The 15,049-nt window shown below is 35.5% G+C and overlaps 1 protein-coding gene across 7 annotated transcripts in view; it reads right to left on the bottom strand.

Moving 5' to 3' along the window:
- NIPBL (NIPBL cohesin loading factor) overlaps positions 1-15,049 on the bottom strand; it is a 154,507-nt gene that overhangs the window by 9,828 nt on the left and 129,630 nt on the right. For all 7 annotated transcript variants that reach the window (XM_074533099.1, XM_074533100.1, XM_014268313.3 and 4 more), the window contains 14 exons: positions 12,925-13,014; positions 12,463-12,677; positions 12,259-12,361; positions 11,311-11,409; positions 11,074-11,220; positions 9,356-9,490; positions 7,910-8,008; positions 6,387-6,440; positions 5,107-5,215; positions 4,394-4,530; positions 2,763-2,903; positions 2,359-2,452; positions 2,094-2,248; positions 1,733-1,823 (listed from right to left, as the gene is read on the bottom strand). In XM_074533099.1, coding sequence (XP_074389200.1) covers positions 1,733-1,823; positions 2,094-2,248; positions 2,359-2,452; positions 2,763-2,903; positions 4,394-4,530; positions 5,107-5,215; positions 6,387-6,440; positions 7,910-8,008; positions 9,356-9,490; positions 11,074-11,220; positions 11,311-11,409; positions 12,259-12,361; positions 12,463-12,677; positions 12,925-13,014 — 1,669 coding nt within the window. The remainder of the gene's footprint in view (positions 1-1,732; positions 1,824-2,093; positions 2,249-2,358; positions 2,453-2,762; positions 2,904-4,393; positions 4,531-5,106; positions 5,216-6,386; positions 6,441-7,909; positions 8,009-9,355; positions 9,491-11,073; positions 11,221-11,310; positions 11,410-12,258; positions 12,362-12,462; positions 12,678-12,924; positions 13,015-15,049) is intronic.

Genomic DNA, 15,049 nt, shown 5'->3' with positions numbered 1-15,049 from the left:
TCCATCCCCATTTAACTGAGGAAGAAATCTTACTTGACATAAGAGACTGTCATAGGAGATGAAGAAAGGCACCAGATGTATGTTTTTTTAAGGACTGAATTCACATCTCAGAGATGCTGTCACACCATTTCTATTCATACCCTTGTTTTCACTCTGTTAAGAATCTTTAGAGTAAGAACTAAGCTTGGTTGAGTAAAACATTAACTATTAGGTACTTAAAAATTTAGCTAAATTTACTAACAAGTTTATATCCTCAACTTGTTTTTCAAGTGCACATCTGGAAGAGAAGCATAACCATAATAATTAATGTTAGGATTAGGCCTAATCCCTCAACAGCAGTGGCATATCCTGAGGCAAAGGCTAAAACTGCAGAGTGTCCCTACTAAAGTGAAAAAGGCTGATAGGAAAGTACATTCTTCACATGACCCTTTCCACCATATATAAATGTTGAGTTAGCTTGCTGGTACTTTTCACTGTACTGCTGCTCACAAACATTGAATGAGTTGAACAACTTTGCTCAGTGACTAGCCTGAGGTGGAAATTTCCACTGTCTACCACATCTCCATACAACCAGCTCTCTCCAGAATCAATACTTGGAAATCAATATATCACTAAAACCAGTGAGGTTTAATTAATATAAAGATAGATATTTTTACAGGCAGAAAAAAAGTCTGAAGAATGACTACTGACAAAACAGATCACAGTTTAGTCTATAATTTATAGACATTTTTGGCAAATGTGACATACTCCATATCCGTGAGCAGAGTAATCATGTCTGTGGAATACATGTCTGTTAGGAATACAGACTCTACCCCACATGATATTCTGTAGAGCGCAATTAAACAGGACTGGACTACAGGAAAGTATCATCTACCTTGACATAATGCCTAGAAAAACTGCAAGCAGTCCAGAGAATCACAGCATTGCTAATGCAACAGAGGCAACTCCAATGCCATTAATTCTGCTCAATTGTCATGAAATTGTTTCTCACAGAATTGAAAACGAAGATTCAGTCTTGAGCCTTATCCTCAGAAGCCACCCCCAGCCTGTATTAGAGTTGGATATCTGAAAACTCACCTAAAAAGCAACATAAAGACGCAAATTCTTGTCCACAGTTAAATCATACAATGAAGGCCCTTGGGCCTTGGAGACAATTTATTTTAAACTAAGCAATAAACATGAATTGAGCTCTTCCAGACACCAAGACCTATCTGCCCAAACAAGATTTCCTTGGATGCATGATTTCTGTCCCTAAGTCAGTGGCAGTTCATTTTCTACTGCAAGTCACTGAAATGCCACACTAATCTCACAAAGGCCATCCAGCTACTATAAACAGCAGTTCTCTTGACTCCTTCAGAATGCCTGCTCCTACCCCTAAAATGTTCCAAGTGTTTCCATCCTTTTTTACCTTGTGGACTGAAAAACAAGGTTTGGAGTTACAACATACTTACATGTGGAGTAAAAAAATAGTGTCTTCATTACCTGGGAAATCATCTGCTCTCTACAGCTTGGTGACACATCAAATATGCACTGTCAAAAGCACCCAGGCTGCTGCACACTTATGGAACTAGCAACCCTTTGACAGTTTTGCTATGACCAGTTCTCAAACAAAATATGCCATAAGTTTTGATTTTAAGCAAACTCTACTGTGACTACACAAATACATAATTTCCTACTGATATACAAGAATTTCTACTAGAGCAGAATAATAAAAAAAATTAATATTTCTTACCAAGACCAATAATGGCTTTTGTCTGTACTTCTTCATCTGAATGCTTTGTAAAATACATCAGCAGTTCAAGGACTTTATCCTTAATGTTAACCTGGGCAAATTAAAACAAAATTAATAACTATTTGAAGATGAAACAGATGTTTTTAATCTCTTATAGAAAGCATATATATAAAAAAGGAAAGGAGAAATACAACTTTACTTCACAGTCCTTGCAAAATCATGTATTTAAAAACCAGAAAGCTATACCATATGTATTATGGAAAAATATATACCTTTGGGGGACTAGGAATAATGTGCTTTCAAAATTAAGTGGAACCGTCATTATATCTAAGATACGGAGAATAAATGAAAGTTATTTTACCTTACTGTTGCCCTTAAAATCTTCTTGATCAAAATCAAAATGCCGACACAGTGCTCCAACAGTGAAAAGTGATCTAAGGAGTGCTGGTTTATTGGCAGTAAGTATTGTACTGTTGGGGTCTTCTTGGTGTTGATTTTTTAATTTAGAAAGTGCACCTGCAGTAAAATAAAAGTTTTTATTACAGAGTTTAATTGTGGTGTATTCCTCAGATAAGACTTGTACTCAAAACTGAAAAGTGACAATTACTTGTTATGATTTTGCTTACCATAATATCTATTAAAACAGGCCCACACAAATTTGTAGTTCTGGGTGACCTTGTTCACAACAGCCCCAAGACAGCTCACACAGTGCTGAACAACCTAGGAGCAAGAAAGAACAAATAAGTTATCTACTTAGAAGTTTGAAGTGGAGATTATTGCGAAGTTATGCAGGAAAAAAATATGCTGAACTAAAATTAATCTAACAGGTATAACGTAATGTCCCTCCCTAGACTGCTCTGAAAACCTACTCAAACAGATTAAAATACAGCAAAACCATGTGGAAACCCTGGTAAACCCAGTAGGCTGATTTTCAAGACTCAAAGGTTATCTTCATAATAAAGACAAGACTGTCTTTAAACCAAAGTCATGTGAAATGGAATCAGTAGAACAGTAGCAATTAAAAACTTACTGTCATGCCATATTTGATGATGAGTTTCATGAGGTCTTCCTCAATAGTGGCAAGAAAGGTCTCACTTGGGTGCTCCATTAGCGGCACTACAAGCTCCAAGATTTTTGCAACATTGCAGATCACCATGAAATCATTCTGGGTCTGAAACAACAGCATTTACAGTATTTAATACTTCTGGCCATGGACAAACTAAGTACTACTAATATGCACTGACAGTTAAAAACTCCAACTTAATTAAGATATTTCGTAAACATTTAAAAGAATATTTATATACTTTACATCTGCTACCAAATTACATATTGTTATGAAATCTAGTTCTGTTTACTGCAGGCATTCTGAGGAAAAGAAGTCTGGATGAGTAGAATTACCGTCTTATCAAGGCTCTGTCACACCTGAAAACATTTGCGTCTGAAAATTTTCGGGAGTCTTACAAGAAATCTAGGAACTCTTTCTGAGATATGCACACTAGAGAAAACTCAACACCTGAAAACAAGGTATCAGCAACAAAATGAAGTTGTGCTATGACTTAATGCACCTTAAATAAAAGGTAATAATGTGCACAAATGTAGAAGTCACAATTAAAATTACTACTGGTTTGCATTATCATAACTGTATGGAATCTATGGAAAACATCAGCTAAAGAGACATGCTGCTAGAACTTGAATTTTGACAAATCCAGCTTGCTAACCAGGATAATATAAATCCTGAATGCCAGTATCATGCTATTTGACATGCTCAAGCTGTCAGCGGTAATTTAATGATTCATCTCAACTATGTGTAAATACAAAACAAACCATTTGCAATCCACTAAATGAACCACAACAGGTAAGTATTTAGAGAAGTCTTTCCTATACTGTTTGTTCAGAAGCAGCTCTAAGAGCCTGTTGTAAATGTGCCTAGAGAACACGGAAAATGCCTGCAAAGTGCCAGGCTGTATCTACAATCTAAGTTGGTAACAATTACCCATTAAGCCTGCCCTATTGAAAGGCACTGCTGCCATCCACTCATGCTCATCATCCTTGAGCAGTGGGTGCATGATCCTGCCCTGCTCCTGTTAACCAGCTGGGGGCCAGATCAAAATGGCAGAAACCACTGCAAAGATTCAGAGACCTGACTGGGGGAGGGCTTCAGTGTTAGAGCTCTCTACAATGTCTTCTGGGGAATACAAGAGCCCTAGAGCTAGAGAAGAGAGAAATGAAGTCTAGAAAAGGATGAAATGAGATTTTTCTTTCTTCTCATATATTTGTTACATATTATATCACTCTATCTCATGAAACTTTATTCTTAAATCTTAATATTAATATGTTAAACATTAACTATTTTAAAGACTGTGACTGTAAACAAAACCAATTCTAAGGAACTATTTCCTGAAGGGAGAAAAACTAGGAAAGAGGTAGCACAGGTTTCAGTTTCATTTGGCTGCAAAATATGGATGTAGAATGTGAGGGAGAACACCTTAAAGGTACAGGGATCTTCAAAAGGATCTAGTAACTTCCAAAGCCATAATGCTTATGAAAGAACTCCATAATTTTAGATTTCCTTTTCCTACCTTAAATTTCATCAAGTATACAAGACAGACGTTCATTTTCATGCTCAATTACCTAGGGAAAAGACTGATGGTCTCTACTTACACTACATTTAGTGGTCAGGTATGGCTGCATGGTCATGGCATGTTTGACCATTAGCTGGGGCCTTATTTTGCTGAACAAGAACAAAGTGGTTATGCAAGCAACCAAGCGACTGGAATTCACACCTTTATTGTCAGAATCTGAAAAAGATTAGAAAACACAAAAAGGACAGTAAGACCAAGTACCATTTAAGCAATGAAAAACATATGGCCTAAACGCTGTTTGAGTATCTCTTTCACTGCATCTCTTTAAAGATCAAAACAGAATGTTCTTATTTGAAATGGGAACATACTCTGTCAACATTTATATGTGACTACAAAAAACTTGAAAAAAGAAGCAAAGATGCATCAAAGACATCACCAATTTTTATACTTCTTACTGTAAATGTTAGATTAGCCCAGCCAATGATTCCTATTACAAATACAGACCTACAAATGCAAATACAATTGCCATGATAGTTTTGGTTTCAGTGATCTGAAAGTTTGAACCAGCTATTTTAAAAGTAGTTCTATGATTGTAGTTAGCTATTGAAGATTAGGAAAGTTTTATTATTACAAAGTACCTTAAATTTCATCATTTAAGTACCATGATTTATTACAATCAGCTTTTAACAGGAATTCCAGAACAGTTATTTCTGCAATAAAGAGATTTCAACAACTGTCACAGTATCATTAAAAAAATTCAAGGAATTTTAGCTGAATTTTAAATAATATTACCTGATAAAGATTCTTCATATTTAAGAATGTGCTCGACCAAATTGTCAACAAGTTGAGTACAGGCTTTCTTCACAGGTTTATATGAGGCATCCTCTTCTGACTTCAACAGCTATAGCAGATGAAACAGAAAATGGTTTCATGGTAAAGCCGCATTCATTTGCATAGAGTATATTCTGGTTTTATAATAACAGTTACTACAGATACACAAGGATTTTAGACTACAAAAGTATTTAATTCTCCATTAAACTTACATGGTGAAAAAAAAATTACAGGAAGTAAAAAAGCAATATAAGTAAAGTAAGTATATTTAAATATAAATAAAATTTGTAAAAAAAATCCATAATAGTTCTCCTTATTTTTTGCATCAGTATGGAAGCTGCTTTATACTTAATGAAATAATGCAGAAACTAGCAGGAGTTAGAAGACTTTTAAAATGCTTAGAGAAATAAAGTGCAAATTCAAAACAAATGTTTTTGACACTAAGGTAAAATACCAAATGAGGATCTAACATAGCTGTATTGTATATCAACACTTTATTTAAACTTTTTACATATGAGTTTAGGTACTAAAATTGTGTCCATTAAGCTTCTTCTAATATCTAAGAAGGACTGAGACCATATTACAGCCTTTTCTTCAGAGAAGAGGCTCTTATTGAAAAGGCTTTGATTTACTTGAGATAACCTATTTTCATTACACTCCCGGCAAGAGAGGAATCAAAGCATTTTCTTGCTTGAAAATTAACCAGTGCATGCAAGATGCAGAGAATGATAACACAGGTTAAGAGATATAAACAAACCAAGCTTAGTTCTTAGAAATATTGGTATTAGATATAAATAGAATATAATGCAGAATTAACTTATACTCTGAAGATTCAATTCTTCCATAAATTGTGTAGAAAATACATTGGATGTGAAAATACACCTATCTACTGTTTAAAAAAAACCTGACATCACTAGATAAGTTATTTCAGAATTAAGTATCTTAACTGTGGACTTCGTGTTATGTGAGTCATTTCTGAAGAACCAATGAAATTAAATGAACAAATGATACTCCTCCCAAAATCAAGAAGTGTTTTTAATAGATCACTTGCAAAGACAGAAACTAATGCCAAAGAAAATTGCACTGAGAAGGATAAAAAAAGGTCAGATGTTAAAGAGCAGGAACTGAATTTGTCTGTTGTAGGACTGCTCTTGGAGTTCCCATTATATGTGTTTTAGAAGCAAAAGGAACACTAAAATTCTAACAATGATTGCACTATACATTAAAAATTCATTACTTACATTTTGAAGAAGCTGTTCAAACCAATCATACCCTGTATCTCTACAAGCTGCAACCTATAAGTATATTTGAGAATAAACTGGTTAATAAACAAGGCATCTGAAGAAAATTATTTCAATATAAATATAATCTCAAAAGACCAGCATATATGCATATATTTCTATATGCATTAAGAACAATGCAGAGCAAAAACTGTCTTCTGTATTTGAAAAATATTTCCCACCATTTTAGTGACTCTAGAATTTGTATTTCATACAACAAAAAGCCTACATGTTTTACTGGAGATTGCTGCCCAAGTGCAAGATAAGCTTCCATTTTGAAGAAAATTTTGCACAAACTTATGTATAAATATAGTTCTGACACTTTGAAAGTGGACATGCATGTATATCATAGAAGAACTCTCAAGCTGGAAGGGATCCACAGGGTTCATCAAGTTCCACCCTGGGCCCTGCACAGGACATCTCAAGAGTCACAGAGCATTGTCCAAATCTTCTGGAACTCTGTCAGGCTGGTGCTGTGACCACTTCCTTGGGGAGCCTGTTCTAGGGTCCAACCACCCTCTGGGTGAAAAGCCTTTTGCTTTCACCTAACCTAAACCTCCCCTGGCACAACTTCATGTCATTCCCTTGTGTCCTGTCACTGGGCACAAGAGATCAGAGAAAAGTACACACACACACAAACACACACACACTTTTTATATAAACAGAACAAGCCTTCACTGGTATCATATACCAGGAAGAGCACACAGGTGGTTCGAATTTGAACTTGCAAGAGAAATGAGAATTAAACAGAAATCAAATTGACTGACTTTTCAGACAGGAAAAATGCAAACTAGACTATAATGAAAAAAAACCAAAACCTGTAAAGTAAAATGAGGTTTAAACTTATAATTTTAAGTAATTAAGTTAGTTTTTAAATTTGAAATTTAGTCCTTTGAATAATTTATATTAAAACACCTCTTCAGCACAATGGTTTTATACAACGTATTTTCACTACAAATTAGAACATTTTTATCTAAAATAGACTTTGCTATTTGGGAGATATGCTATTTAATTTGTTGCTCCTAAATAGTAAGATACAATTATGCAGACATCAGTATACTCTGAGTAAAAACATGACCCTGTATTTATTAAAACAACTCATTAACTTCGCCAAATAAAGGTTATCAATTGTTTGAGGAAAATTTTCTTTTAAGAGAAGTTCTTAGGTAGGCTTAACTATAGGCTGCTAGCAATTCCTTTAGAATGTTACATACAATAGTAATAGGTTGTGTTTTAACTGAACGAATACTTAATACAATCTGAATGCAGTGTAGTCACAGTTATTATTGCCAGCAGATTAGTGAGCATTTAAGATTTCCTACAGCCTGCTCAATCACAATATTTTTGGCGTACATTTCATGCCAAGAAATATAAAAAGGGAAACCATCTGACATATTATTGTGTTCAAAAAAATACAGAGAATGTTTCTAAGATACTAAAATCAAAACTGAATTTTGTACACAATTCAAATTTGTTTAACATACCACATCAGTGATGTTCAGTATTTTCCTTGTCATTGCTTCTTTGTCATGGTGTGGAGTTGGAGTAAACCAGAGTTTCTGGAATGTCTCATTTACTAATTTCTGAAGGAAAATAAAATATTAGCAGAAATAAATAAACTTACATTAGTATTACATTACATTATTTCTAATGCATCCATAGAAGTGATGTGCTGATGATCTGTGCCTTTTCATAAGGAATTATGAAAATGAGACTGTACTAGGAAATGTTATCTGAGACAGACCCAGATCTACTGTAACAGGACTTACACTGATCTCATGCCAAACTTCATCAAAAAGAAACAATGGGAACTGATGCTACAGAAAATAAAGTTACCACCTTCCTGCATTAATTGGTATTCCTCAGAAAAACACAGCTGAGAAGCTGACAGCTGAACAAACAATCCCTTCAGCAGAACTGCAGCAGCAGTGGTAGGCTCCTTTAGTTTACAAAACAGCTGTGACAAGGTGGGAAAGAGAGAGAAGCCAAGTCTCTACACTCAAATATAGGAAGTATGTTACCTTCCAATGTTTTTGAATGGAGGACAATATAGAATAGAATGCAAGCGAATAAAAATTATTCCGAAATGACTTCTCTTTCATGGAACTGTTAAAATCACATTGAAGTTTATGTCTCCTTTTTCCTTATTGTTAGAAAGGTAAGAGTAAGGAGGGGAGAGAACATGGTCATCCTCCCTTTCCAGCAGCACCTTGGCTCTAGCTGTTCATCTACTTGTTGATCAAGAGTCTTCTCAGAAAGTCACTTTACATTAACGTACCTCAAGAGGTAAAAATATCTGCTGCAGCTTTAAAATTTTTAATTTTTACTGAAAGTGTGATACAAAATTACAACAGCTGTGTCCCTAATTACTCAACAATTTTAAAATTATTTTGTCAAATTAAGCAAAATAATCATTGTCAGCTTTATGATTTAACACATTATATTACGTTTGTGCCCTTCTGCAAATTCTGAGAATGAGCACATAAGCAACATTTCAGGGGGCACAATTGCCTCACTGAACATTAGCACAGATTAATACTTTATAACTTTAATAATTACACATGGCATATATTAATGTCAAGTAGTTAATTTTTACTTTAAAACTATTGATTTGCAGATATCAAAGTTTTATATGCCAATTTCACATGTTAGAAAAGAGATACACCAGAGAAAATACTTGCAAGAAGTAAAAAAATCTCTGGAAAATATTTAAAATATTTTGATTGTCAGCAAGAAGATACAGAAAACAGAGGATAGAAAAGAAAGATAATTAAGTCAGAGAGAATTACAGAAAGCTAAAATATAAGCTCTTAAAAATTCATAATTCATAAATATTACAAAGGAGAAATGAAATGCTTTTTTAATTTTGTCAAAATAGGGAAACACTGAAGTAACAATAATTAAAATTCTAAGGATATGTTTCATTCTACCTTAATGCCTTCTTCATCATTGACTCTGCGAATCATTTTCACACACATTTCTGTAATTTTGGGAAAAGTTGGCTGCTCAATGCAGATATCCCTAAGTATTTTTATGACTCTTTTTCTGACGCTGATACCAGTATCCTGTGAAGAGAAAATAATTACACTCTTGAAAACAAATCAGTTTATGTTCTATATATGAATTAATATTTGAAGATCACCCAATTTGACTTGGAAAATTTATTTAGAAAAGGCAACTAAAATCTTCTGGAATTCATGTATACAAAAGCTCAGCATAATTTGTTTTAAAGGCTCTGGTTCAGTTCCCAGAATGCTGAAACACTTTCTCCATCTATACCCTCCCATCTAAGAGCTCGTGATGCTGCAATCCACTTATTTACTCAAGAACTTACAAGCCAGATATGGTGATGCTTTAGCTACTTTATTGGAACACACAAGATTCCCTACAGATTAGGATAGTAGTACTTTAAGCCTTTGGATAAAGCTTATGGATAAGATACATGCAGGCAATCATTTCCATTTTACTAGGCTTCATCTAAGGAGATAGATGAGGAGCTTCACTTCATTTCACCTTGCTCAGAATCTGTTGAATCTGAACGTCAGGTTCAACTGCTTTCTGTAGTATTGTATGCACATGACCTACTTCTCTCTTCACAAACTTATTTTATCATGTACCTATAGTAAATGTGTAGTAGTTGACTAAAATCCTGACACAGATACTAGAAGCTAATATTATCCGACAGTTAAATTAACATTGAACACCTTAGACAAAACCCCCACTTTTTTGTAAAAAAACTAACAAACCTTTGAAGACACTAAAAATAGCATAGAAAAGCTGACCTCAATGATCTATATTTCAGACCTCAAAAATGCAGCAAAATTCCTTATTTCTCTTTGTCCTGGTTAAAGCTAGGGTAGAATTGATTTCTTCTCAGTATCTGCCTAAAACACAGTGCTGTGTTTTAGATTCAGAATGACAATGGTGTTGATAACACACTGATGTTTTGGTTTTGGCTAAGTCAAGGACTTCTTTTCCCTCCTTGTCTCATGTTCCGTCAATGAAGAGGCAAGCAGAAGAAACTGGGAGGGAGCATACCAGGACAGGTGACCCGAACTGGCCAAATGGATACTCCGCATTGCAGACTGTCATGCCTGGTATATAAACTAGGGGGAGTTATTAGAAAGCACAGCCAGTCTAGGTTTGGGAACGGGGCTCTGGCATCAGTCAGCAGACAGTGAGCAACTGCTTTGTGCATCAATGGTTTGTTTCCTTTTTATTATCATTATTTATATTTTTATTGTATTTTACTTTGTTTTCAATTATTAAATAGTCATATCTCAACATGTTAATTTTAGTGCAATCCCCTGGCTCATTCCACCAGGGTAGGGGTAAGAGATGTGGGGGTTGAGTGAGGAGCTGCATGATGTGCACTAAACTTCTACTTGGGCTTAAGCCATGACACAGTTAATTTGAACACTAATAATGGAGTCAAAAGGAATATAGCCCTGGTCCTGATGCTGTATGACTTTCTGTAGAAGTTCACCTTTCAATGTAATAAAGGCTCCCTAGAAGCAAGTGGTGCATTTTACAAGGCTGTCCTTAAAAGCATCACCATTCAAACAATTCCAATTTATTAAACAGGCTCAGTTAAAAGCAAATTTTCCAATGCCACTTATTTTACCATAAATACCACAAGTCACCGTACCAGTATTCTTTCAATCAGCATGTCATAATACTGCTCAGCAAGCTGAGGACGACAGAGCACAAATCGGCCAAGCAGCTCCACAGCTGCTTCTCGTACACTAGTGGAGTTATCCATTAGCCGCCCATGAACTCCTCGTTGCATATCCAGCTAAAAGAACAGATGAAACAAAAATTCAGAATAAGAAATAAAGATATATTTTAAGGGTGATATCTGCATGGTAGGTATTTTCTTTTTTACCCTGGCTAGAATGCTGGGATCTACAGCAACAACCTCAGACAAACACTTCATGGCTTTTGTTCGAACAGCAATTGCATTTTCACCAAGTACACGCAGAATCTAGAAGAGAACAAAAACAAAGATTCAATTGTTTTGGGAACGTACCAAATAATAATTAAGAGAAAAATGCAGCACAATAACATACAAATAATACTTCTAAAATAGTAGTAACTAAAAGCTGAGTTTATCTTCTCAGAGAATAAAAAGGTGCATGTAAGTGATGTTTCATGGCACTGAAAACTAAACATGGGTGTTTACCACGACTTTCTACTTCTCTAAAATTGGTTATAAGGTTCTTAAATTTAAATTCTACTTTTGTCATTCAGCTGTGGCTTTCACCATGGCTCTTTTAACAGCAAAGTTGGACAAGGGCACTCTAAGAATGGCTCTGCATGGAGATCAATTTAAGTAGTGGAACCTAAACTAGTACTGAATTTCAAACATGTCACTGTGCCAGTGTTAGTGCCCTTCTCCCAGAAAAAGCAAGAAACTACATTGGTCAAACAGCAGGTTCCGAAGTGACAGCAACAACTGGCAATCCGGCTTTTACTTTGAAATCAAATTAAGCTCAATTTCATTAGTTAATCTTACCAAATGAATTAGCATCTTACAGAAGCTGTGAAAATTATTTAAACACTTTGCAATGATCCTCTTACTGTGTGCATACAGCCATAACCATATATGAATAAATAAAATTACGTGTGCACATTATAACATACAAAACACATGCAGGAAAATGAAACCTAATCACTTTTGCCATCAACACAGAATATGAAAGCACACGGTGTTATCATGAGCTGTAAATACCTATGCTTAACAATGGACAGATAATAACATAGAGCTGTGAAAGTGTTTGGAATCAGAATCCAACTGTGCCTCACTATACTAAGACTTCCAGTCACAGTTTACCTGTGTCAAATAAATATCGAAGCTCTGGGCAAACGGCCTCATAGAGGCCAAGTAGCGAACAATCAAACATGCATCTTCATAGTCCACAGTATCAGAATTCATCCTGAAATAAATTCCATGTGTTAATCAGGATATGTTCACCAAAAAATTATTTAAATCATCAAATGCATGGCTAATAAAGAAGAAAGTGGTACAGAAGCATACTTTAATGTGCTGAACTGAGATGGAGCAGTTTTAATGATGCTGCGAAGAAACTTTTTGCGACTTTCTGCTCTATGCATGATTTGTCCTGTGGTCTCAACATCTTTTGCATGATGAGTTCCTTCAGATGAATCCTCATCCTTCTGAGATTTAATTGCTTTTTCTGTCTCCATAGTTGTATCACGGAACCACTGAGCTACATAAAACTTCCGAGAAAACTGGAGAAATAGAGCAGGATGAACAGAAAACAAAACAAACAGATACAGAAAAAGAAAATTAACAGACTTATAATGAAATTCAGAAAATCTAATGCATCAGCATTATTTTAGAAAACACAATCAACAGTATATGTTAGGGTGACAATTTAACTGAAGCACTAATATATATAATAAAAAATAATTTTCTTCATTATGTGCTACTGAAATTATTTATATACATTCCTGATGAAAGAAAGCTGAAATTTACCACTAATGATGCATCAATTTCTGTGTTCTCATCCAGATAATCTAGTAAAGCCTTTTGCAGCTGTTGAATTTCATCATCCCCTCCTGAAACCTGTTAGAAGTAGAAATATAGTTATAAACAAGAATATTGCACAGTCATAATTACCATCTGAAAATCTACATGTCCACATATAAAATACATTGAAGTCAGTTGCTTGCATAATTGTAGCATTACTAATTTTTTAACCAATTAGTTATAAAGTAGAAAAACATTAAGATCAGAATGAGACTGGCTTTAAAACAGACTGACTGAATTGGTTAGTTTTTTTTTCTGTGATCTTGCACAAGGACCCTCCATCACAGAAAAATAAAAGAGGGTGAAAATCAGAAAACACCTTTATTTCCCCAATATTACACTGAAACACCCTGATCCTAGCAATTGCTGATGTTACAGCAGAAAAGAGTTGAAAGCATGCCTACAAGACATATAATACTGAATAGGTTTATATATACATATATATATATATAAAAAAACCACCCTGATTTGCAAATTGTGAGTAGAAATTCTGGCCTTTGACAAACCTGAAATTCTGTAGATAACTGGCTTAGTATAAGGGGTGCTTAATAACTAGCTGCCTAACTACTGTTGAACAAATAAAAATCCCAGAAAAAACAAAAAGAAACTGTGAATCCTTTAAAAAATAATATTCAATAATTAAAATGAAAATAGAAGAATAATTTTTGGTTTTAAATTCTCCAGTCAGAAAAAAAAATTTCTTCGTCAGCTATGAACCTTCTAACTTAAAACCATCTTCAGTTCTGTACTAACAGCATCAACTGAGAATCTTGACATGTATGCAGCATGTAACATAGCTTGCAAACATCAGCAAGCAAAGTAACATTAACAAGTCCAAAACATCTGTGTATCAAGAGGTAAACTAATGAAAAGCATGCACAAGTATTCAAATAAACTGGACAATCTATTCCTAAAAAAAAAAATAATGTTTGAAGATGTCAAAGAGAATAGATTTTCTTCTAAAACTTATTCTATGAATCATGGGTCCAAACCACAGCAGGGAGCCCTATATGCATTTGGCAATCATTGACTAATATTGTGGTAATGATATCAGAACGCAGAAGAAAATCTCCAACAGAAGTATTCAATTTAGCAGGGAAGAAAAATCTGTAGAGGTCTGAGTTGATTTCTGAATAATTAGATTATAATTTAAGTTTCTGATGACAACAGCAAGTGGATTTTCTTATTTTCTTGCCATTTGACTGGAAAGTGAAGATCAGCTGCATTGTACACATTGTTCTTCTCTTACAAATTTATAAGTAATACAACAGTCTACTCTGATTGATGGCACTGTACAGAACACACTTCCCACAATTATGGATGGTACTGTCTACCTGCAGACATAAGGGTCAGTGAAGGAGGAGGGGGCAGAAATGCTCCAGGCACAGGAATGCAGAGATGCCCCTGCAGCCCCTGGAGGAGCCACAGCAGAGCAGGTGGGTGCCTGAGAGGAGCCTGAGGGAGACCTGTGGGAAGAGGGCCCTGCTCCCAGGCTGGAGCAGCCGGTCCGTGAAGGACTGCACCCCCTGAAGAGTGACCCAGTGTTTGAGGGGTGCTGCTGCCCATGGGATGCACTCATACTGCAGTAATTTGCAGGGAGCTGCTGTCCATGAGATGGAGCCATGCTGGAGAAGTTCATGGAGAACTGAATCCCACAGGAGGGACCCCACGGTGCAGCAAGAGAAGCCCCAGGTGATGAACTGGTTTATACTGATAAACTCCCATTCCCTGTCTCCTTGCATTGTTGGGGAGGAGGTAGATAGAAGGAGGGAATAGAGTGCAAAGGTGTTTCTAAGGGTTTGTTTTACTTCTCATTATCCTGATCTGATTTTGCTAATAATAAATTCACTTCACATATCTAAGTTAAGCCTGTTTTGGCTCTGTTGGTATTTGGTGAGTGATCTGTCCTGGTCCTTATCCCAACCCATGGACCCTTCCTTACATTTTCTCTCCTCTGTGCAGCTGCAGAGAGGAGAACACCAAAACACCCCCAAAACCTCAAACCATGCCACGTAAAAACTAGCCCTGCAAGACTCATAGATTTACTCTCTAAAGTATGTATTTGAGTGCC

Source organism: Zonotrichia albicollis, chromosome Z (genome assembly GCF_047830755.1).
Source record: "Zonotrichia albicollis isolate bZonAlb1 chromosome Z, bZonAlb1.hap1, whole genome shotgun sequence".
NCBI lineage: Eukaryota > Metazoa > Chordata > Aves > Passeriformes > Passerellidae > Zonotrichia > Zonotrichia albicollis.
Note: the sequence above shows the minus strand (reverse complement) of the source record. Positions and strands in the feature narration are given on the sequence as shown.